The sequence below is a fragment of the Peromyscus leucopus genome, chromosome 4 (genome assembly GCF_004664715.2).
Source record: "Peromyscus leucopus breed LL Stock chromosome 4, UCI_PerLeu_2.1, whole genome shotgun sequence".
In the NCBI taxonomy this organism is placed as follows: domain Eukaryota; kingdom Metazoa; phylum Chordata; class Mammalia; order Rodentia; family Cricetidae; genus Peromyscus; species Peromyscus leucopus.
In genome coordinates, this window is record NC_051066.1 from 115,732,619 (window position 1) to 115,758,335 (window position 25,717).

The 25,717-nt window shown below is 40.5% G+C and overlaps 2 protein-coding genes and 1 pseudogene across 2 annotated transcripts in view; 2 read left to right on the plus strand and 1 right to left on the minus strand.

Moving 5' to 3' along the window:
- The window catches only part of Sptlc3 (serine palmitoyltransferase long chain base subunit 3), a 119,655-nt gene that overhangs the window by 53,585 nt on the left and 40,353 nt on the right, over positions 1-25,717 (plus strand). Inside the window, exons 6-8 of the mRNA XM_028883590.2 lie at positions 899-992; positions 17,344-17,449; positions 25,387-25,606. Coding sequence (XP_028739423.1) covers positions 899-992; positions 17,344-17,449; positions 25,387-25,606 — 420 coding nt within the window. The remainder of the gene's footprint in view (positions 1-898; positions 993-17,343; positions 17,450-25,386; positions 25,607-25,717) is intronic.
- Positions 8,657-9,350, minus strand: LOC114702967 (grpE protein homolog 2, mitochondrial-like). Its single transcript, XM_037205255.1, has one exon. It carries the CDS (start codon positions 9,348-9,350, stop codon positions 8,667-8,669), a length of 684 nt encoding a protein of 227 aa, XP_037061150.1. The 3' UTR covers positions 8,657-8,666.
- LOC114702983 lies at positions 24,210-24,309 on the plus strand (annotated as a pseudogene).

Below are 25,717 nucleotides of genomic sequence, written 5' to 3' on the forward strand. Positions count from 1 at the left end.
AATATGGAACTTTGCGACAGTATCAACTGCCTTATTTACAGTAATTACACAGCTAAGGAACACAAATGTGAGGTATCATAAGGTTTACAATAATTCTCAAAGGTTTCAAAAGAAAAAATTGCAAATAGACACATATTCTTCAGTGTCGAGATAAGACAATTTTTCTAGCTTTAGCCTCAAAAACTTAAAACATATTGTATGTGAAATTACCAAAATATAAGGGAGAACTAAATTCCAGGTGACCACAGAAAACAAGAGAGCCATCGTTTCTCTTCAGTTTGGGTACTCCTGAACAGCTCAATAATGTATTCATTTTAAATTTTTAAAGAAAAACAAATTTACAAGCATAATAGATGAGCAGCAGTATTTTCTACCCACCTCATGCCGACTTTCCATGCACGCTTTTCCAAATTCAAAGTTCTTAACTATGAAACACTGATGCTTCTGTCTCCATGGGCTGTTAACACAGGCAGAATGAGAAGACAGGGTAAGACTTTGAAATGCCCCACTGTAAGAAGCCCCAGGTTGCCAGGAGGACTAATGATCTAGCACAGAATAATCTAGCGCAGAATCAAGGAACCAAACTAGTCTACAGTCCTCTGCAAATATCAGTCTTCAGTCAAAGCTCAATACTTTAGACTCTAACTGATGCTTAGGCACGATCCTTCTGTTGAAAACTATTTGCAAGTGTTCCAGTAAAGATGCAATGTCTTACAAACAGCTTGCCATCTCCATGAACTAGCTGAAAGATTAGATTTTGTCCATATAAATACCAGCTGAATCTCAAACTTTTCTAATTAAATAGAGTTCGGACTTAACATAGGTTGTAGTGTTTTCTAGTTCCCATATGTTGTCTTTCCTTTTGTTATCTTATGGTTTGTGTTTGTTTTCTGCCTAGGGATGCCTCATTTTAAGTGATGAGTTAAACCACACATCTATCATCCTGGGGGCTCGACTCTCAGGTGCAACCATACGACCCTTCAAACACAACAGTGAGTATCTGTGCATTTATCAAAAATGCACTGGCTTGCTCCTAGACAAAGGTCAAGATTATTCTTGAGATGTTGTCCTTGCTTTTCAAATTGGCAACTTAGCCTAATGAAAGACAATTAGGCTTACATTCACTGCCGGCTTGTTAACCTCTGGTGACCTGAAACAAATGGCTGAAGTGTATTAAATGTCCAGATTGCTAAGTGTTACCAAAACACATTAATGTCACTGTTAGTGATCTTGTGATGTGGCCTGTAAAGATGTGATTGATATCTTAGGAAGCCATTTAATTATCAGATATGTCATAATTCTCTCCTTCCTATAACCTTGTCTTGGAAAAGTTGAAAGATTTTAAATTTTGAGCTATGTGTAAGTAAAAAGTTAGTGTTCTCTTTGGTATAATGCCTGTTTTCCCTATCCCTACATACAAAACGCTCATATCTCTATCCTCCAAATACTCTTAGGCTCTATTAAAATATCCTTTCAGAAGCTAGAGAGATGGCTCTGTTGTTTAGAATACTTGTTTCTCTTGTAGAGAACCCAGGTTCAATTCCCAGCACCCACATGGTAGCTTACAACCATATGTAACTCAAGTGACAGGGTATCAGATATCCTTTTCTGACTGCTGCAGGCACAAGGCACACACATGGTACACATACATACGTGCATACAAACATTCATAGACATAAAATAAAATTTAAAAGGAGATCTCAAAAGATTTTCAATGCCCTCCAGGCTCTGTTATGTCATTGAGTGGTGAAAATGATGTAGAAGGCTATTTCTTCACTCTTTATGGGTCAGATCAGACATTATTGGAAGTCTCAGGAAAACACCTTAAAAGAAGCAGGTCATGGCTGGTGACACCTATGTCCTCTGATCCAGATGTGCCCCTGACTCATGCCACTTTCTGTAAATCCTTTAATCTTTCTTGCATTCAACATCCTCATCTGTAAAGCTAAGAAAGGCATTGACCTATATGATTTGTTAAAGTTCTGCTTCTGGCACATTAGCATCAGAGGCTCCCCTTCATTTTGTGTACATGCTCACATAAGACACACACACATTAGCACACTCTCTTCTATTTCTTACCACCTTTCTCTCTTTCTTTCCATTCCCCTCAACTTTCCTTGATCTATTCTTCAGTACACCCCTTCCTTCAAAGAATTCACAAGAGGAAAGGAAAAGAAGACTGCTAATGAGCAGGAAGGATTATCCTGGTTCTCTTATGCCTTCCTCAGCATAATCTCAAGCCAAAGAACAATTGTCTCATGAGGGAAGAGAGAAAATGCACAAGTGTTATCAAGTGAACCCAGAGAATCCCTTTTCTAACTAGTGGAGTGTTCAACAAAGATGGAAGAGAGTGCAAAATCTCTAAGTCCCTCCCTACTCCTTCCTGTGAGTCTCCTCTGTTGGTATTCCTGGCTTCTCTATGGCTAATTCCACAGCTGGTCACCGGCTCCACCCCCTCATTCAAGGTTAACTTGAGCACAGTCTCAGGGTATCAAATATCCCACAGCAGATGGGAATTAACATGCATTGGAGAACCACTTTTAGCATCTGTGAACAGATTGCTATGATGAGGTGAGGACCAGGGCCAGGCACTCCAGACATGCAGGCATGCAGACATGTGGCTCAACTCTGATATTTAGTTCAGCGTAATTAAAAGTATGTTGGCCTCATTTCTTGTATTTTCAACAAATATTTCACTTTTCATTTTGTTATTTGATAAGATAAATCCCTTCAGTTATGTTGATTTACCATCTATTATCACATCCAGTTTCAAATTACATTGGTAGTACTAAGAATTCATGTTGAAGTACATAGCTTTCAGGGATTTAAGAAGTATGTTTGAGTTGAGGATAATGGTTCCTTCCAGGAATCCTAGCACTCAGAAGGCTCAGTTAAGAGGATTGTGAGTTCAAAGCCAGGCTGGTAACTTTTTAATTTTATTTATTTATTTATTTTTATTAATTTTATAATTTAATTTAATTTTACATATCAGTCACGGATTCCCTTGTTCTCCCCCCTCCCACCACCAACCCCCGCCTTCCCCCCAGCCCACCCCCAATTCCCATCTCCTCCAGGGCAAAGACTCTCCCGAGGATTGAGTTCAATCTGGTAGATTCAGTCCAGGCAGGTCCAGTCTCCTCCTCCCAGGCTGAGCCAAGTGTCCCTGTATAAGCCCCAGGTCAGGCTAGTATTCTTAACGAAGCTCTGCCAAGACGAAGATGAAGTCAGAGAAAAAGAAACAGTAATGTTTTTTATTAAGTGGCCAGTCCAATTCTTTGGTGTTAGCACAAGTGTGATGTTGGTCTTTGAATCTTCAGCATGACAGATGACTGGTCGTAGAAACTTATATCTGGAAATGAATAAACCATGTATATGGTTAACACAATAATCTCACTTCTAGAATAGACAGAGCTGGGTTGTGATTTATTTGAGACAAGTGAGCTGGGTCATTGTCAAGATTAATATCTTATTTCTTCATTCCATTCTACTAAACAGTAGTTTGTGAACCAAACTGTAAAATATAAGCATCTAGGGAACATCTGAGGCAGATTAATGATTGCTCCCACCTCCAGACCAACGTCTATACAAATCTTTGGGTTGAAACTATAATATATTGCATGTCTATAATGTACAATGAAAGGTAGAAGACCTAAATGTTATTAGAGGTTTTTGTATTAATTATTTCATTCCAAGTTCATGTCTGATACAATGAGCTCTGGTTACTCTCACCCCCATCCCTTCTTACCTTCCTCCCATTCCTGTCACCTCCTTCCTTGTCATGAGTCCCTTTACAACATTCATGTCTTCTTGTTTTGTTTTGCCACCCAGGTAGTCAGGAAAATTTCTAAGCAAAGCAATATAAAACAGTCTTATGTTAAATACTTAAATAGATTTGTCCAACCACTGACTGTGTCTTACTATCCAACTAGTCAGTGATTATTCAGGACCCGCAGTAGTTTAACCTAAAAGAAGTAACACAACCACACCACACAAGCAGCCATTTAGAATTTTCCTTCAGGTTCTATTCACAGGATAACAATGTCTGTGAAGCCACACTCAGGACAGAGACTAGTCACTACATCAGGAAGAAATCACACAACACTTGGACAGCTGAAAACACCAACACTATTAGTGATGGGTACATGAACATTTTATCTTCAATGGGATATCTGAGGATTCTCCACCACTTACATAGCATACAGAGCAGAAAATTCCAAATTAGAGATGCCTGACAAAAGCCAAGGACTTGTCTTGGCAATATTATAAAAGATAAAAACAATCAAAGGAAACAGTTTACTATAAAGAATACTGAAGATTGTGACAAGTACACCTGAGTGACATGAGATGATGCTATTCCTGGGCCAAACTGTAAAATCAGAAGATAGACAAATAAACTTAACAGTACTAAGAGTAATGTATCAAGGTGGGTAACTATACTATCTATCGCCTGTGAGCTTACATTTGTAAAGCTATAGAGAAAACAAAGAGGAGTGTGTGACAAAGAGCATGTGTGGTTCATAAAGCCTAAGATACTACATCTCGTTCCATATAGGATAAGTTAATTGGTTATATAAAAGTATACCTCTATTCTTAGGGAAGATGTAGTGAACTATTTATAGGTACAGGGTATGATATATGCAGCTTAGTCTCAATTCAGAAGAAAGAATTAGATAGATGGTGGGTGAATAGATTAGATAGATGATAGATAGATAGATAGATAGATAGATAGATAGATAGATAGATAGATAGATAGATAAATGGATTAGACAGATAGATATATATGATAGATGATAGATACATACATACATATATAGATACATAGATAGAGCAAGTGAGATAATGTGTTGAAACATTAATCTGGGTCAGGTGAATAAGGGTGTTTTGGAATGTTCCTATTCTTACAATTTTCCAAAATTTAAATATGTTCAAATACATTGCTGTTTTAAAGTCTTCAACTCTGTTGGGATTATAACTAGTATTAAATTTTAATTATCTATTTTCTACAAAGCTTTTGTGAATATTCAACCTATTCAATAACTTTACTATTCATGTTGTCTTCTTACTCTGAGAAAAATATATGACACTATATTTAAATACATGTCAGTTATAGTCATTTTGTACCAGAAAGTAGCACTTATTGAGAGTTTACTGAATGCCAGATGTCTAGCTATTGACATTCTTTCTATTTATTTAGTTAGTCAGTTACTCCTGCAGAAAACATAATGAGATGGAAACTAACTAGTAGATGAAAAGATTAAAGTTTGAAGATATTTAAGAAACCCTCTCTCTCAAAATAATCTAGAGAAGAGGATCAAGTCAAAGAAAGTGTGTGTAAAAATGACATAGAGAGACCTGTTATTTCGTGTGCTAATTTAACTTTTTTTAAAAAATGATGATTCGCCGGGCGTTGGTGGCACATGCCTTTAATCCCAGCACTCGGGAGGCAGAGCCAGGCGGATCTCTGTGAGTTCGAGGCCAGCCTGGGTACCAAGTGAGCTCCAGGAAAGGCACAAAGCTACACAGAGAAACCCTGTCTCGAAAAACCAAAAAAAAAAAAGATGATTCTACAGAGCAACAATGAAATCTGGAACTGTCTGGGGAAATGCTGCCCTTGCTAATTCGTTGTTGCAGTTGGGTCATCATCTACCAACTCCTAGTCCACAGACATCCATTATGAATGAGCTGCTGTTGCTCAGTTTTTTGTGGAAGGCAAAATAATTCCCCTGAAACATGCCAATGCTCTGGTCCCCAGAACCTGTGAATGCCTCATTACCTGGAAAGGAAGTTAAAATTATATAGAGATTTCTGTGGGCCAGTCGATTAACTTTAAAATAAAGCTTCTGCAGGGGTCCAGTGTGATAATATGGTCCTTAAACGTGGGAATTGAAGCAAAATGAGGATTGTCAGAGAAGTGCAATATGAGAGAGACTGCAATTGCCATTTTTAGTTTTGAAGATGGAAAAGGACCACGTTCTAAGAAAGGCGGGACCAGGAAGTGGGAAACTATGAGAAAGTGCAGTGGGCTCCAGAACTTTCAGAAACATGGCCCATCTTGCTAAAGCTGTGAATTACCCCAGGCAGACACATTGCGGCTTCTGATGTCCAGATTTGTAAAACCTTGTTGGTCTTATTTTAGTCGCCAATTTGAACTATTTTCCTGCAACGGCAGTAAGAAATAAATACGAGGTTTTGCTCCCTCTTATCAGCTTGCATCACAGAGCTTTATGCCATAGTCACATCATGAAAGCAGCACCTTAGGGAGCAGGGCTATATCCAGGGTCCTCTACTTGAGAGGTGAAGGAAGTGAGAAGGTGTACAGAGGGCAAAAGAATTAGATGGGCAAATATATATATGATATTTGTTTCTACTGGGTCTACTTGCAGCTTTGTGATACTCAGGACAATGCACCCAATACCATGATGCTTTACTCTTGAACACTCATCCATAGATTAGAGTGACATCCTATGGGAGCTAGTTAAGATTCTGTAGAAGAGGGGTTGGGGATTTAGCTCAGTGGTAGAGCGATTGCCTAGCAAGCACAAGGCCCTGGGTTCGTCAATGCTACCTTTTATGGTCCAGTTAAAAAGGAAGATGGATCTGAGGTTGGTGTTGGCGGTGCACAAGTAACTGGTTCTAATACCCGGAAGCACATATTGCAAGTCTCTACTTTCCAGATGACCATATTAATGCTCTTTAATAATAGAGAGAAATACACGTTTGAGGAAATTCAACAAGAGACAGATATCCCTGAAAGAGAACTTGTTAGAGCCCTCCAGTCCCTCGCCTGTGGTAAACCAACACAGCGGGTCTTCACAAAAGAACCCAAGTCAAAGGAGATAGAAAGTGGCCACATATTTACAGTTAATGATCAGTTCACATCCAAACTACACAGAGTCAAGATTCAAACAGTTGCAGCCAAACAAGGTGAATCTGACCCAGAAAGGAAAGAAACAAGACAGAAAGTAGATGATGACAGAAAACATGAGATAGAAGCTGCTATAGTGCGAATAATGAAGTCTAGGAAGAAGATGCAGCACAATGTTTTAGTAGCAGAGGTAACTCAACAATTGAAGGCTCGATTCTTACCAAGTCCAGTTGTTATTAAGAAACGTATTGAAGGACTTATTGAGAGAGAATATTTGGCACGAACCCCTGAGGATCGCAAAGTATACACATACGTAGCATAAAATGCATTCAGAAATTTGATTTATTCTTGGACTGTACTCTTCGCATGGACTGGGAAGTTCTTTTAAATCATTACTATTAAGACGACCATCTCTTCTGTTAAATTGCAGTACATGTTATAGACCACTCAGATCAAGCCTCCTCCCTCTGAGAGTTTTCAACATCAGTTGATTGAGCTTCAGGCTTTCCAACGTTATCCCTGTAGAGATCATCTTTACAGTTCCTCGGGAAAATGTGAATGTGTCGCGTTTTGTTTTCAATATTGTATGAAAGCAGGAAAAAATAAACAAATTTAGAAAACACAAAAAAATAAATAAATAAATAAATAAAAAGATTCTGTAGAAGATGCCATGCCAGATAAACTCTAATAACATGAAAGTCAAGTTCTTTTTTTTCTTTTTGTCAAGTATAAATATATATAATTGGGGGGGTGCTTTTGACTCAGGATTAAAAACTGGAATGGCGAAGGTGACAGCAGCTGATTGGGGTAAGCACCCCCCAAGTTTTACAATGTGACAACGTGGCTGAGGACTTGGAGTGCATTTTTGTTGTTGTTGCTACAGGAAGTCTCTTGTCCTCTCCAGAGCAGCACCACACCCTATGGAAAGGATGGCCCAGTTCACTCCGGGTGCATGCAAGGGAGGCAGCAGCACTGCTTTTGTATAAATTATGTACTGCAAAAAGTCATCCACCCCAATCCTCTGCCTTTCATTTTGAATGGTCAGCCACTATGCCTGGCCCCCCATGCCTGACTCTCTAACTTGAGATGTAAGGAGGCTTTTGGTCTCCCTGGGAGTGGGTTGTGTTGTCAAGGCAGCCAGAGCTTACCTGTTCATAGACTTGAGACCAGTTTAGTAAAAAAGAGTACACCTTACCAACAAGAAAAAAAAGGAAGACTGGTCCGACTCTTTAGCCCTTCCAAATGGGACCAGAAAAGGGTGGCTATGGAACAATTTAAGTGTGCCCCTAGCAGGGAATACAAGTACAAAAGATGACTAAATGAAAAATGAAATAGAAAAGCAGCCTTGAAAAATCTCTGTAGAAGTCAACCCAACTGATCTAAATTTATACAAGGTAAAGCTTTGTCATCTAAGTACTAAATGTCAAACCAATCCCTACCATCTCCCTTTCCCATAAGATGCAAGACCCAAGATGCTGCTACACTAATTCCAGTCATTAGTTGAAAACACAGTTAAGGGATTTTGGATTCAGTCATCAGAGTACCAATTTAAATGATTTTTGTAAACATTTTGATAAAGGCCACAGGACACTCGTCACATTGTTCAGATGCCCAGTGGCAGGACTTCGGATGAGACCCAACAGGTCACATAAAACCAATAAGATACTGTAGAGATAAAGCCAATATGACTAAATCCAAAGCAGAGCACATGAAGGACCTCATGTATAATACAAACCAGCTTAATAAATAAGGGGACAGAGGGGCCAGGACCCTGGGAGAGTTTTAGTTCCCGGTGGCTCGTTCATAGCCTTCTCTGAGACTCCACGGTCACTTCCACTTGGGCAAGTCTAATGGTGAGGCCATGAAGTTTGTAGCCATCTTGTCGTACTAATGCCACAGTGCCAGGCTGTACCCCAACACCTGCTGGCATGTGACAGATGAGTTCATGCTCATGAGGGTCGTATTTGTCACCAATGGGCGTCATTTTCTCTAGGCCATGCTTGGCAAACACACTTTTCAGCTTTGCTTCTAAAAGAGACAGTCCTTGAAAGACTTTTTCCAGAGTAAGCTTGTGGTCCTCGGGTTTGGCTCCTTCTGAAAAGCACTCAGCAGTCTTCTCCAAAATGTCTGCCACCTCCACCAAGTCCTCACAGAAGCTTTGGATTCCAAATATCTTGGCGTCTTCCACACATCTCTGGGTTCGTCTCCTTTTGTTTTCAGAATCAGCGACAGCTCTCTGGTATCTTAGTGTTAAATCTTGGACTTCTTTTTCCAGTTTAACAGCTTTTAGCCTTAAGGCCTGTTCAGCAAGGGAGGGACTGAGTACATCAGGAGGGTCCTCAGAACTGCAGTCTTCCCCAGCCGTTCTTGGGGTGGCAGTGCTGAATGAGTGGAGCCATCCCCAGCTCTGTGACATGGTCCTGGAGGCCAGGAGGCGCTGCAGCCGCTGCAGCCGCTGCACCGCCCACAACGACCACGCCACCATGTTCCAGACCAGAGCGCCCCAAAGTCAAGTTCTTTTTTTAATTAAGAAATTTTCTATTCATTTTACATACCAACCACAGATCCCCCTCTCATCCCTCCTCCTGCCTCAGTCTTTTCCCCCAACCCACCCCCAATTCCCACCTCCTCCAAGGCAAGGACTCCCATGGGGAGTCAGCAGAGCCTGGTACATTCAGTTGAGGTAGGTCCAAGCCCCTCCCACTGCAACAAGGTTGTGTAAGTTGTCCCACCATAGGCACTGGGCTCCAAAAAACCCACTCATGCACGAGGGATAGATGCTGATCCCACTGCTGGGGAGCCCCTTAAACAGTTCAAGCTAAACAGCTGTCTCGCCTATGCAGAGGGCCTAGTCCAGTCCCATGGGCTCCACAGCTATTGGTCCACAGTTCATGAGTTTCCACTAGTTTGGTTTGGTTGTATCTGTACGTTTTCCCCATCATGATCTTGATGTCCCTTGCTCATAGAATCCCTCTTCTCTCTCATCGACTGGACTCCTGGAGCTCAGCCTGGTGCTTGGCTATGGATCTCTGCATCTGCTTCCATCAAATGGAAGGCTCTATGCTGACAGAGCATTCACCAATCTGATTACTGGAGTAGGCCAGTTCAGGCACCCTCTCAAATATTGCTAGTAGTCTAAGGTGGAGTCATCCTTGTGGATCCCTGGGAACTTCCCTAACACCTTGTTTGTCCTTATTCCCATGATGTTTCCATCTATCATGGTATCTCTTTCCTTGCTCTCTTACTCCATCTCTGTTCCAGCTTGAACATCCTGTTCCCTTATGTTCTCATTCCCCATCCCCTACCCTTCATTTTCCCCCCATTACCCCCAGTCTGCTCATGGAGATCTCATCTATTTCTCCTTCGTTTGGTGATCCATACATCCCTCTTAGGGTCTTCCTTGTTAGCTAGCTTCTCTGGAGCTGTGGATTGTAGTCTGGTTATCCTTTGCTTTACATCTAGTATCCACTTATGAGTGAGTACATATCATATTTGTCCTTCTGAGTCTGGATTACCTCACTCAGGATGATATTTTCTAGTTTCATCCATTTGCCTGCAAATTTCATGATGTCATTGATTTTTACTGCTGAGTAATACTCCATTGTGTATAAGTGCCACATTTTCTTTATCCATTCTTTGGTTGAGGGGCATCTAGGTTGTTTCCAGGTTCTGGCTATTATGGATAACACTGCTATGAACATAGTTGGCAATGTGTCCTTGTGGTATGATTGGGCATTCTTTGAGTATATGCCCAAGAGTGGTATAACTGGGTCTTGAGATAGATTGATTCCCAATTTTCTGAGAAACTGCCATATTGATTTCCAAAGTGGCTGTACAAGTTTGAATTCCCACCAACAGTGGAGGAGTGTTCCTCTTGCTCCACAGCCTCTCCAACATAAGCCGTCATCAGTGTTTTTAATCATGTTCCATTCTAACAGGTGTAAGATGGTATCTCAGAGTCATTTTGATTTGCATTTCCCTGATGACTAAGGATGTTGAGCAATTCTTTAAATGTCTTTCAGTCATTTGAGATTCTTCTGTTGAGATTTATTTGTTTAGCTCTGTAGCCCATTTTTTAATTGGATTGTTTGGTATTTTGATGTCTAGTTTCTTGAATTCTTAACATATTTTTGGAGATCTGTCAGATGTAGGGTTGGTGAAGATCCTTTCCCATTCTGTAGGCTGTCATTTTATCTTATTTACTGTGTCCTTTGCCCTACAAAAGCTTCTCATTTATTAATTGTTGCTCTCAGTGGAAAGACCAGTTCTGAAGGATGACTGCCCATATTAGGACATTCTAAAACACCGACTGAGATCACGAGATTTCACGAAACCCAATTTTTCCCCCTGTGGACAGTTTTCTATCCCAAGATCTCTTTATACATCTTCCACTTGCATAACTTACTTTTCCCATGGCTTGACAAAATGCCAGGCAAAAGCAACCTGAAGAAGGCAGGCTGGCTGTGACTCAGAGTTTCAGGGTGCAGCATGGCATGGAGTCAGGGCAGCAGGAGCATGAGGAGGTTGTCATATGCCGTCCACACTCAAGAAGCAAAAAGGAATGTGTAACATGAATCTTAAAAGGTCTTATTAATAAAAATCTCAGTGCCAGGTATTGGGGTAAATTCTGAAAGATCAGAGAAACAAAACAAGCCACAGCCAACCTCACCTCACTAACTCCTCAGCTGATTTTGTTTCCTCAAACTGGAAGCCTCTGAGTTCTCATCCAGATGGATCTCAGCTGAACTGCTGCTAAAAGCCCAAAATCTTAAAGGTCCTCTAGTTCCTGGACCTCATGCCTTATATACTTTTCTGCTTCTTGCCATCACTTCCTGGGATTAAAGGCATGTGTCTTTCACAAGCAGGACATGAGATCTCAAGTCCTGAGATTAAAGATGTGTGCCACCATGCCTAGCTCTGTTTCCAGTGTGGCCTTGAACTCACAGACATCTGGATGGATCTCTGTTTCTGGAATGCTAGAATTAAAGGGGTGTGTGCCACCATTTTCTGGCCTCCATGTCTAATCTAGTGGCAGTTCTGTTCTCTAGCCCTCACGTAAGTTTATTAGGATACACAGTCTATCAACCACAGGAATGCCTACTAGCACTCAGGTTGCTTTCTCCTTTTCAGTCAAGGAACCCATCATATGAAATGGTGTCATCCACATTCAGGATAGGTTACCATGTCTCTTAAGTTAAATCTCTCTGGAAATGCCCTTCAAAAACATGCCCTTCAAAAACATGCTCAGAGATTCATCTCCAAGGAGGCTCTAAATCCCACCAAGGGTCAGTCAAGATGAACCATCACAATGTTCCTCAAATAGCTGAGAAAGGAGCATCTAGCCTGATTCACACAGTGTACTCTTTGTCATAGGGTACCTACAAACAAATCAGTATTCTTGCCTCTTAAGTTCTGTATAGGTAACAAAAAATAGATGCAAGGTATATAAAAGCTACTCAGAGCATCATAACAAATAGCAAAATAGACTTCCAATCCTGTATCAATGAGTCCGGCTACTAACTACAATATATATTTCCCTCCTGTCTCCAAGAGTCACTCGAGGAACTGAGAGCACTAAGCAGAAAGAAAGTTCTGAAAAAAAAAACTCGGAACCTTCAAAGGTCTCTTGCTATGGACAGAAAAGGACCAAGAAGTTAATTTTCAGCAATGTTCAGTTTAAAGCTGAGACCACAAGTTTTATAACCACAGGCTAGTAGTTCCTGGATAGTAAAATGTGGAAAAAAATAAGTCACAGCTAAAATTCAGAATCACTGGTCCTAGACCTATTTCACCCTTTAAATAATTAGTTCACTCAATTCTGTGGCAACCACAACACATAGCTCTGTATCACCTACACATCACTGAAAACTGACCCTAGAGTGACTGAAGTTACCAAATGTCAAATGTCAGGAGCCAGACCTCAAGTCTGTTGCTTGGTCTTGGTTCTTTTCTCCCAGCAGCAGACCCTGAGATAAAGATTTAAGGAGAAACCCCTCTTATTTAGAAAGTAAGCTGGAGAAGCACAGCAGAAGAGAGAGGAGCAGAGAGGAGAAAGCAGCCCAGGAAGGGGGTACCATCAAGCAGCTTACCACAGTGTCCAAGACCTCATTCCTAATTGAAAACCATGGCTGCCAGAATTACCTGAGGGATGAGGGACCCAGGGAGTCACATATAAACACCAGTTCCCTTTTGCGGTTAATTTAAAGCTTCTATTTTTCCAGATCAAATACAGTTCTGCAGACTAAAAAGGGGGTGTTCTTGGGAGTGGGGAGCAAAGAATGGCAGGCAGACATGGTGCTGGAGAAGGAGCTGAGAATCCTACATCTTGCAGGCAACAAGAAGTGGTCTGTTATACTGGGAGTGGCTTGAGCATATGTGAGACCTCAAAGCCTGCCTCCACAGGGGCACACTTCCTCCAACAAACCACACCTACTCCAACAAGGCCACACTTCCTAAGAGCACCATTCCCTTTAGGGAAATGTGGCAACTAGGGTTTTTACAAACTCCACTAGAATCCTCTCCCCATAGAAGGCACTACTCAGTCATTTGTGGTTTACAGATTTGTTTTTTTAATCTTGGAACACTCATTTTTTTTTATTTTTAATATTTCTACTAATTCTTTGGCAATAATTTTTATCATATTGGCCCCCTGCCCTACTCTTCCCATATCCATCCCCTATTCCATTCCCACCCAACTTTGTATCCTCAATTTTTTAAACCCATCAAATTTGTGCTACCAATCTACCTTCAGGTATATGGACATTGGTTGGAGCACAGTCAACCTACCAAAAGACACACCATTGAAGAGAACCAACTCTTCCTTTCTGGCAGCTATCCTTACCTAAGGATGGGATTCTTCTGTGTCCACATCTCCTCTCTATTCTGACATTTTGTCTATCTTGATTTTTCTTGTGCACGCTGTTGCAATTGCTTAGAATTCATATGTGCAACTGCCTTGTTATGTCTAGAAGACACTTCGTGATCCACCACCCTGTCTCTTACAATTTTTCTGCCCCCTCTTCCATAATGATCCTTGAGCCTTGGATGAAAGGGATATAATATAGATGTCAATTTAAGGATGAGCATTCCAAAGTCTCTCATTTGCAGCACCTTGCCCAGTCATGGGTCTCTTTGTTGAGTATCATCTACTATAAAAAAGAAGCTTCTCTGGTGAAGTTTGAGAGAAGCACTAATCTATGGGAATACAATGAGCCACTAGGAGTTAAATACTATGTCCATTTAGCAGAGTAATAGTAGTAAGTTTTTTCCTAGAACCTAGGGCCTGTCTAGCCACAGGTTTTTGGCTTCACAAACAGTGCCACAAATAGGTTCCATCTTGTAGAACAGGCCTTAAATAGGATAACAAAGTAGCTGGTTACTTCCATGACATTCCTGCCACTATTTCACAGTGGGCATATCAGGCTGACAGTTACTGGAGCTTTTGGAATTCACAGCTGGGTAAGACTGATGATTACTTTTCTCCAACAAAGGACATAGTACCTTTTAGTACTATGAAAATAGGGATGAAGCTTCCAGGTTAGAACCAGCTTGATCTCTCCAAGTTCTATGACTCAAATATGTAGTGTCTTCAGCAACAGTTTCTTACCATCGAGTTCTGGAAGGTAATAAAAAACAATGACAATAGCCTGTAGTATTGGGGATTCTATGAGAACTTGCTTGCCAACAACTCTCACAGAAGCCATCCATTCATGACACTAGTGTCTCTATTTGTTAGTCTGTGGTGTCTAGCAAGGGCATTGCTGCCCCATTACCATTAAGTCTACTTAAACTTTTTCTATATATGTTTGTATTTTGGGAAGCTTCTACATAGCATATTCTCATGAGTTTTTCAGAAGGTCATTAGTGTTAACTATCCCTCCCAGCATTCCCTCTTCTACCCTGCCCTCTCACACCCATTCAGTGCTTCATGTCCCATTATTCCGGAACCTTTATACAGAAATGACTTTTAAAACAAGTATTATTTTATATCATTGCATTAAAAAAAAAAACTTCTAGTTTATTTCAGTTGGACTTACTTTTATCAGGATGGATAAAGCCACCCACATCATGTCTCATTCTTATTCATCATCTCTTTGTCCATTCATAAGCTAATAGCCTGCAGTAGATTATAGAACAGGGAGTCTGTCTCCTCTGTTCCCGGGAGTTCCTTCAATGGTCAGCCTAGGGTAAAGTAAAAACAAGCTAGAAATACAGGTGAGGATTTATGAACCCTGGGAATCTGAAACAGGAAAGTTGCTTTTTGTCTCCTTGGCTGCCATCTAGTGGTGAGTGATATGGCATCGGCTGAAAACAGTTCAGAAGAGAGGAGACTCTGAAACCAAAACAAAAAATACAATCTGCTAAGGACACCTTAGATCCAGACAAAATACAACTGTCCTCTCCAGTAACTCTTATCTAGATCTTTTCCTCATCGTGGTCCATGTTCTTTATCCATAAAAATAAATATGAATTTGATCATCCAAAATTGATGTAATACTAATACTGTGTACTTAGACCAAGACCAAGGAATGGTCCCTGCCTTCTGTGGAGTAGAGACATGAATGCTAACAACAAGTTAGGTGATAAGTGCTTCAAAGAATAATAGATTATTTATGACAGGAGAGGGAGAGAGAGAAAAACACTTGCTCAGGTATGAAAGTAGGGCTTGGGTGATGAGTGGATGCCTTCCAGACAGACAAGAAGCAAAAACAACATAGGAGAGCAGGAGGGTGTGTGCTGAAGACAGCACAGAAGGCATCTCAGGGAAGACACCTTCAGAGACTAGCTCATGAAGGGCTTTCTGAGACTCTATTAGTTTATTATTATAACAAGAAATAGTTTTAAGACCTCAGCAACATGCACTGAGTAGCACTTGTTTGTCATTCAGCAGCCTGGTTGAACTCAAGAAACCTCTCTAGCTGTCTCTCATCTTCCCCTGGGGATAGCCAAGGATTGGTGGGTTTTCTTGAGCAAAAATATATAGTACAAATACAGTAAATCTACATAAACATGCACATTAACCTCTGTAATTTTTCACTCATGTTGGCTTTAAAGTTGAAATTCAAATAACACATAAAAACACCAAGTAGCTGAGTTGATTCCTAAGTCCTTCCAAATGGCTTCTTGACTCAAGCCTAGCCATCTTCTATTTTCACGATTTTTGATTTTGCATTAAAAGCAAACAGGGATGTTCTACCAGCCATTCATCCTGTCCTGTATCATTATGGAGCTTGAGAAAGTGGTACAAGGTCTCTCACAAAAGGCAGTAAAAATTTGTGGTTACAAATATGGAACTTAAGCCAGGCGGTGGTGGCTCATGCCTTTAATCCCAGCACTCGGGAGGCAGAGCCAGGCGCATCTCTGTGAGTTCGAGGCCAGCCTGGTCTACAGAGTGAGTTCCAGGAAAGGCGCAAAGCTACACAGAGAAACCCTGCCTCAAAAAACAAAAATAAATAAATAAATAAATAAATAAATAAATGGGACTTAGTACAACTTCAAAACCCAACTTTGCCATTTACAATCATAGGTCTTAGACCATTGGTTCACAACCTGTGGGTTGCGACCCCTTTGGAGTTGAATGACCCTTTCACACAGGTCACATATCAGCTCTCCTGAATATCAGATATTTACATTACAATTCACAGCAGTAGCAAAATTACAGTTATGAAGTAGCAATGAATAATTGTATGGTTGTGGGGTCATGACAACATGAGGAACTGTGTTAAAGGGTCACAGCATTAGGAAGGTTGAGAACCACTGCCTTAGTTTATGAAATCCTTTGTGCCTCAGTTGCTTGACTCACCACATAAAGAACCTGTGGTACCTTCTCCGCAGGGGTCTTGTGAGAATGAAATGACATATGACTAAAAATAGCATTAGAAGGATATTGGGCATAAAAATGGGGCTCAGTAATTGTCAACTACTAGTAATGTATCCAAAGCTCACAAATATTTCACACAGGACTGCCAATTACTTCACAACCTGAACAGTACTAAAACATCTGACAGTTCAAAATTCAAGTCCCCAAGGATAATGAGACCTCTAGCACCATGCAGGTACTCTCTGCAAACCCCAACAGACTGGGGTCTAAACAACTGATGAGTGGTTGTTTGTTTCATGGATCAGAATTCAGCTTTGCCTAGCCACAAAGCCTCAGCTTCACTCAATACTGGTCTACAGCACAGACTTCCAAGTTCTCTCGAGCAAGCAAAGAGAAGCTTAAATAAGCCTTAAACTGATTCAACCTGCTTGTACAGACACAGCCATTCATCTGACCAGAGCTAAGCTTTAGTAGAAAATAAGCCCCAAGTCCCCCAGGTGTTCTCTTGTTCCAACCTTGCTATCTCAAAGTCCAGGTCTGAGTATAAATCTAAAACTTAAAAGAAATAATAATTCTGACAACCTCGAAAGAAACAAAAAGAGGAAGGTAAGCAAAAGGCACTCTCATAACTCGGTTTTTCTTTTCACATTATTTAAAGATGTCCAAAACCTAGAGAAGCTCCTGAGAGAAGCTATCATCAATGGCCAGCCTCGCACAGGCCGAGCTTGGAAAAAGATTCTCATCCTGGTAGAGGGCATCTACAGGTATGTGAATAACTGGAGGCATTTGGCGCTCAGAGTCTCACAGCAAGCTGCGCAATGGAGAAAAGATGACCTTTCTGGCTAAGGAATAAAGTTGATGCTTGTAGATGCTATGGAGGAACACAACATAGAGCTATCAATAGAAGTGGCCAGATCTGGGGTTTCCTGTGTTTTCTACAGCCCTGTGCATCTGCTGGAACACTTGAGGACTGATATGCTAGTGAAGCCTTCCTTAGAAATGTCCTCATTGATTATCTGTGTTGCTTCTTTCTAGTACCCCAGCATTTTAAAGACCTTTTGTGCCTGGGCTCTTCAACATCAGGATGTCCCAAGACATGTCTGTCACAGATGTTTCAGTGTGTGACCCCAATCCCCCTATGTGGACAGGGAACCCAAGCACCTACTTCAGTCATTAATCAAGTAGGTTAATGACTGGCATCAGAATACAGGGGCCTAACCTTGAGGGCAATCCTTCCTCCACAGTGCGGATAGTAGCGTGCTGATCTTAGCATTTGGTAATATTCTCAGGACTATTCTCCTGCCCTCCTTAAGCTAGGCAGTAAAATACCTACTAAGTCATTCAGAGCAACACTTATCTTGCTGGCTGTGATTGAATTTGCCTCATTCTCTTTCTAAATCGATTACCATGGCTCAAATGGAAATTGCATCCAAGCATTTCTTCTGTTTACACCCTATTCTGTAAGCCAAGGAAACATTATCTCAGAGTGCCCCTTCTTAAATCAATTCTAAAACAATCCCTACAGCAGAGAAACCTGGGGCTATATCGCCTGTGAATTTCTGATAGAGACCTGAAATATAAAGGGAGGAAGTGAGGGCTGGATAAGCCCCAAGGAAGAGCATTGCTGCAGAGGATCCATAAGAACAACACAGCACTGTGAGCCCTCCCTCTGCAGGCCCTCCTCTTCTGTACAAAGAGCAAACATTGCTACACAGACAGTGTATTGTTTTCTAATGTGAAACATCTTCAACTGAAAACAAATGAAATTATGAAGATATTATCTTTATCAATCACAAGTGAACACTGTCTGTCATAAGTCAACACCGAGTAACAAAGAAACGTGCCCTACCCCCTTTTTTGGAGGGGGAGGGGGTGAATTATCCCAAGTCAAAGATAATATAAAAACTGGAGTCATTTTTTTTTTAAATTGTAATTGATTAGAGTTCTGTAGTTGCAAAGATGGCACTTCAAAGTACATCACTTTCCACACCTACATCATTATTTCCTAACGTCAATCCCAGGAATATGCAGTGCTTACAAAATCCCTAAAACAGTGGTTTAGAAAGCTGGGGTGATTTTTGCCCCCATCTCCAACCAGAGAGCATTTGTCAGATGTTAGTGGTCACACATGTAGTAGAATACTATTGACATCTAGTGGAGAGAGGCTGGGAATGCTCCTGAACATCCTGCAAAACACAAAGCATTTAGAAGAATTCTGTAGTTCAAAAGGGCAATAGTGCCAGGGCTGAGAAAGCCCTACTATAGGATAGTTGACTACTCATTGTCCTGAAACTTGAACTTATAGGAAGTAATTTCATACTGAGTGAGCCTATGCCATCATAACTTTAAGTAGCAAGCTTTCTCCCTGTGTGGTTTGTAGCAGCTGCCAGCCTGAAAGGGATACAAGCAACCCTTATCTAAACACCTGTCATTCAGGCTTGGAGTCATGGTACGATGAATTGGCTGAGGGAAGGCAGACTGGGCATCTCCTTTAACCAGAGTCAAAAGAACACAATCTCAAACAAACAGAACTTATCTCCACTAAAGGAAAGGTTATATTTTTAAGCGCTTGGATAGTGGCTGAAATTAGAGGTCCACCAGTGTTTTCCTGACAAATATTCGCATCAGAAACCACTACAGCAGCCAGATTTATTAGGGACTAGGCTAGGCTTTGCCCTATTCTGTTGGTGGGGGCAGGAGGTATGCAGGTGTAGACTTCTGACCCTAAGCCAACCAGGCACTAAACTACAATTTAGCAATGGCAACTCTCAGTTAACTATTGCTGTGTAACAAGCCACTCCAAAGAATAAAGTTATACAGTGATCATTTCTTATTTTCCTTGGTCCTGTAAGTCAGGTCTACTGCCACACACAGTATTCATTGAGCTCATTCACAAGACTGCAGTCAGTCAAGAATTCAAGTAGGGATGGAATATCCAAAATTACCTCATTCACACATTTAGCACTGGCTTTTGGGAGGTGACTGGGGTGCCTTTTTCTCATTCACATGAATCTTATTTTATTTTATGGGCACCAAAACCGGGAATTGTGTCATTTGGTATTGACACAAAAACATCAGATCATCTATTCAGAGCTTCCTGACAACATGGCCCCTGGCTTCCAAGACAGAAAACCCAGAATTTTCCATTGTTTTAAGAGAGTGGCCGAGAATTAATGCTGTGCCCTGTCGACCAGAGCTAGCCTGGATTCCAAGAAAGAAGAATTCCACTTTGACTCTTGATGGGAAAGTTAGATTATGCACAAAGTCATGGGAAACGTGCAGGCATCTATCTTTTTGCATCAGTCCATCGCAGATCAATCAACCTAGCATGTATACTGAGCAAAGTTTCTATGTCAGAAACATGCCGCCACAAAAAGTTTTCTCTTCTCTTCTCTTTATGATAATTATGCAGCCTCAACAGCCTCCATACCATAGCAGCCTCAGGTCTTCCTTTGTAAACCAAGACTAGCCTGACATGAATTCTTGAGCAAAATTCCAGTTGGAAAGCTTTCACTTGAGCACGCAAATGTAGAACTATCACCAGAAAATGAACTTGCTTTCCATAGGATTTTCCAAAGTGTCAGGGTTGGGATATGAGATCATTTGTTTCCAAGTCTACTTCTCTTCCTAAGAAGTGTGTTACAGATACATACCTGGTTGGTAGCTACCAAAAGCTTCTTCTACATTTTAACTCCTAGGGTTGTCTGTTGTTGTTTATCTCTTACTTGTCTGCCCCATGGGTAAAGTACACCACCACACCTTGCTCACCCACAACAATATTTTCATAATTCTTAAAGAGAAAAGTTAAGCTTTCAAGTCATTAAGTTTGAAAGAGGCTTCAAAATAGAAATGTCTAGGTGACTAGACTAAGAATCCAGAATACTTCACAAATTAGTAACAATCAATAATAATTACTATTGCCATATCCACGGGTATTCCTATTTTTGTAGAGAATATAGAGAAGTCAGGATTTGAAGACAGATCTGGGACCTGGATTCAGATCCTGGCATTGGTCCCCAGAGTTGTGTACCTTCCATAGAACATGTATGCAAGTATTAAGATCATATAAGCCAGTGTCTGGCAGAGACAAAACCCAGAGAAAGCCCACAATGAAGAGTAACTATCTTCATAATCTCACATTTTCAGTTGGAGAGGTTTCAAGTTGGAAAACAGTAAGCTGTCTATGTAGTAAAATTGTTTGCTCTTCTTACAAAAAAGGATGGTTGCAGAGGGAGGACTCATATTGCCCACATGTTTACTCCTTGCTAAACATTCCAAGTGCACAATATTGCACAAACCTGTTGAGATTATAAGGATGAAGAAACAGAGGCTCAGAGGCCTAAATAAACTGCCCCAGGGCAGATTAATAAAATGAAGCAGAGCTGGCATTGAAAATCAAGTGGTCCCGGTAGGACAAAGACTCAATGTAGATAGAAGAGGCAGCCTATCTGTTGACATCCAATTTATAAACACTAAAAGTACAAAGTCATTCTGACTTAAAGTAATCCTATCTAGGCTTCAATTTCTCCATCTGTAAATTAAGGAGGTTGAAAATTCAAGTCTAAATGCCCGTGAATCCACAACTTAGGGTCTAAAAGTCAAATACTATTATTTTAAAGTTCTAATCTGATGTCCTAATGCTGTGTTAAACACATATTGCTGTGGGTTGGAGAATATCCCTTCAATCCTAACTATGGCAGCAGTCTAAGATCTTCCCAAAGGAGAAGAATTCACACCAGGACAGAGATAGCACAAGTAAATAATCAAGGTTTCTTTCAGCCAGTGAGAAAGCAAAAGGGAAGTGCACCGTCTTGGCTTGAGGCAGAGCTGAACGGAAAGGTAACAATAAAAGACTGTCTCTAGCATCTCATAAGTCATGGTCTACCATCCATGGGGCAGTTTGGGATGGTCTCCTTCCTGGAATAGTGGAGTTTTTCTTAGAAGCCATCCTTAACTTCTATTACAATTAGATACATTAGATGTAAGAATGTGTTTTTAAAAACCTAACTACCCATAAAGTTTAGGTTACTAGGAGAACACAAGAACTTCATGTTATTGGAGCTGACTAGCCAGGGCTGCCAAGACTAGCCTCGCTGTTTTGTTTGTTTTGTTTTGTTTGTTTGTTTTTTTCTCTGATCCCTGTCCTTCTTCCTCTTATCTGGTCAAGGGGGCTGTATACCCAGCTAAAAGTCCTCTTACTCCTCCAACTTTGTTGTCTTAGCCCTAAAAATCATTTTAACCCTAATATTTGTTTGGACTACAGCATTATTTCTGTAGTATCTGAGAAGAATAGATTCCTTATCAATTCATAAAGGTTAAGAAGTCTCAAAATGATTCAAAACCGTGCTGCTAGTAAAGATGTCACAGGTAACTTGGAACACAAACTAGCATAGTTAGAGCCCAAACTTTGAGAATCCAATAGTATGAGCCAACCCTTGCCAAATCAGACCCATAAGCATATGATGAATTGGCAGAATATCTTGAGTCTAAGAATAGACTAAGAGCCCTTCTCCCTCAAACTGTGAAAATTGAAGAATAACTTCAGTGGTAAACTTTCTCCAATCCTTTATAGTTTCAACATGTAAAGACAAAGAATAAGATGAGTTTGGTCCTAATACTCTCCTCCCTCATTCTCCTTTTTGCCTCTCTATCCCAGTCTCTGTCTCTTTCCCATCCCTTTCATCTCCTCTACATCCCCACGCCCCGCCACCCTGCCTCCCTTTTCGAACCTCTTTCTCTCCACCCCCACCCTTCTTCTCTTCTCTTTGGTTAAACCTTGGGCCTGCCCAGGAAGAGTTTTCCACCATACAAGTTTCCTGAGCTGTGGTTTAATTTTTGGTTTCCATGTGGAAAAGAGGATGATGAGAGGATGATTTCAAAAACAAGTCTGATCACTTCAGCTAATGCAACAAAAAAACAAAATAGTAATTTACTGACGTGTGGGTTAAAGAATAATTCAAGTCCCCTAGACAGAGCCTCAGATTAACTGATGACATTATCTTTATTTGTAGCAGTATTTTATTTCTTTTTCTCCTAGTAAAGTCAAAAGAAAAGCAAAGCCTTTCATCCAGGAAAAAATAACAACATGCTATGTGTTTTTCTTTATTGCTTTTGGTCTTCATTGTTTTGACAGAAACTAGTGATGATAACACAAAATAACTACTTTATACTTTCACCCAGACACATTATCCCTCTATAGCAAAAGGTTTTATGCAAATTCAATAATACTGAAAAAATGAAAACAGTGTGGATGAATATAACTATACAAAAGCTGAGTTCCCATTAGGACTCTATGTGTGCCTGGCATTAACTCCAAAACTCAGCAGTACTGCAGAGTCATTAATCTTGGAGGAAGAAATACAAACCAGGTGGTCAGGTCCTTACATCAGCTAGAGCAGCCCATGGAAAGATGGCTAATTAGCTGTGGAGACTGTCTACAAACACTGTTCAATGTTAACTTTGCCTCCTGCCAAATTCAGTTCCAGAAAAAAGGAATGGCTATTTGTGTCATGTCAGGTTTCTAGCATATTTGTGTTGCCAACTTACAGCACTTTAAAGACAAGAAAAATCTAAGAATTTTGAGGGTTTGAAGCCATTTATCACGTTTGACTCCATATGCCTTCATTTTAGAAGATTCAACAAAGAACTTTGTTAAAGGTCCCTGTTTTCTCAAGTTAGGACTCAGTGAAACTTTCTCCTTCCAAGCTCACTAACTACCTGGGATGGTCTGACAGTTGACAAGCATGAGTGCTAGCTATTATAAAGATCCTGTGAAGAAAGCTTCATCATCGTGCTTATAATACGTAAGAATGAAGCACAGGATAATGAACATCATACAGGCTGCCCAAGACCCAGTTTAGAAAATGTTGTGGCCACAATCTAAGCCCAAGGGAGGCAGAGAATGATATTGCCTCCTCCTCAGTGGAGACAATTTTAATAAGCAAGAAATTTAAAATAGTGTTGGAAGTAACTCACAAACATGCATAAGAGAGGACCATTTGGTCTTTCATTAAAATCAGAACTTGGCCATCCAAATGACCTTGTGAAATACCCACATGCTGTATCATTGATGGTTAAATTCAGCTCCTTTGGTCTGGGTAGCTGTGATACTCAAATGGACTGTTTTGACTGAATCAACCTAACACTTAAGCTTATTTTTTAATGTATTATATACAATCTAATACCTAACAAGGGAGGATGGAGAAGTTCACCACTCTTCAAATGATCAGTCTGTAACTAAAGCGAAGGGTTGCTTGAGTTGTTTGACAAGCTGCATTGTGTTGTGAACATTGGAGTCTGTTTTCTTAGAGCCAGACTATCTGTACAGTCCAAGCTGTGCAGTGCAAAAGCTTTCAGTATTCTGAGAACTAAGTAGAGCCAGTGTTCTTTAAAACCCATTGAGATCCAGAGGTGCCATGTAAATATAAAATTTAATTTTACTTCCTAGTTGGCTTTATATTTACCCTTCTCTAAGGACTTGAAACATACTACAGTTTGCACTACCATGGAAAATAAAACACCTAGATACTCTCTTATCACTATACACACTAAAATTGGGACAACAGAGATTAGCATGATCCTGGGCAAGCATGACATGTCAATCTGTGAAGTTATTCATATTCTTTTGGGAAAAACATAGAATATATATCACAAAGAATAAACCTTAAACTGGGGATTTCAGTTAATGTATCAAAATTGGCTCATCAAAGTACAATAAATGGCCCACACTAGTGGGTGACATTAATGTCAGGAGAAATTTGGTAAGACTAGGGATTCAAGAATCCTCAGTACCTTTTGCTCAGTTGTTCTACAAATCTAAAGCTATTATTTAAAAGTTCTATCACTTTAAAATCTTTAAAAAAACTGAAATATAAAACTTAGAAAACTAAAATAAATAATAAACTACATCTAAAGCAAAAGGATTGGTTAGTAGGGGTAAATCCCAAAGTGTTGTCCTTGACTACTGGTGTGAGCTTATCCTGGAAGCTTGTATGTATAGTCAACCAGCCCTTCCCCCATCACCTCTGGAACCTCTGTGGGAGGAACCCAGAATCCTGTGCCTTAACCTTGTCAGGAGTTTTAAGGCTGGATCCATTTCTGTTCCCTTACTATGAAGAAAGGGCTCCACCAGGAGCCGCACAAAAGTCTGATTTGTGATGAGTGCTGAGCAGGGATACTAAGGGATATTTTATTGTGTGATAATTAATACTATGATGTCTGAAGTTCTGTGTATTCTTAATTTCCCCAGTTTAATCTTTAGCAGTTCAAATGCTAAATTTAGATCCGGCGGGCAGGATCAAACAAAAAAAAAAATAGCAGATAGATCAAAGTGGCTCAGAGTGGAGCACCTTTACCTATCCCAAAAGCATTGATCGAACTGCAATAATCAGCTTTCCAAACAAATTAGGTCCATAATATGGTAAGTTTATTTTTTAGTTGAGAACTAAGAATAACAACCCAACCCACTCAATCCATCAAATATAAAGTATTTTATTAAAGTAGCAGGGACATGCAGAGAAGCCTTACAAGACTGAAAGGTTGTCATTGCTGAATAAAATATGCCGACAGAAGAGTGACAGATCCTCCTTGTCAGCAGGCTGACAGTGGCAGGGCAGGCTTTCTGTGAAGCACTAGAAGGAAACTAACAGATCTTTCCAGAAGGTTATTCACTACTTACCAAGAATTTTTCCTTCTGTGCTAGCATGGAAGGTTCCATTGTGAATCTGCCCCAGATAGTGGCTCTAAAGAAGAAATACAAGGCTTATCTCTACATGGATGAAGCTCACAGTATTGGCGCTACGGGCTCCAGTGGCAAAGGTATCAGAGAGTTCTTTGGACTGGCCCCTGAAGATGTGGACGTATACATGGGCACATTCACCAAAAGCTTTGCAGCCTCGGGAGGCTACATAGCAGGGAAAAAGGTAAGAAAGGAACTCCCAGTGTTTGTGTAGATCCTGAACACCCTAGGGAAGCAGGAAGGGGCACTTCCCTGAATTTCATGTAAATTTCAGTTCAGCTCACCTGTAACATGT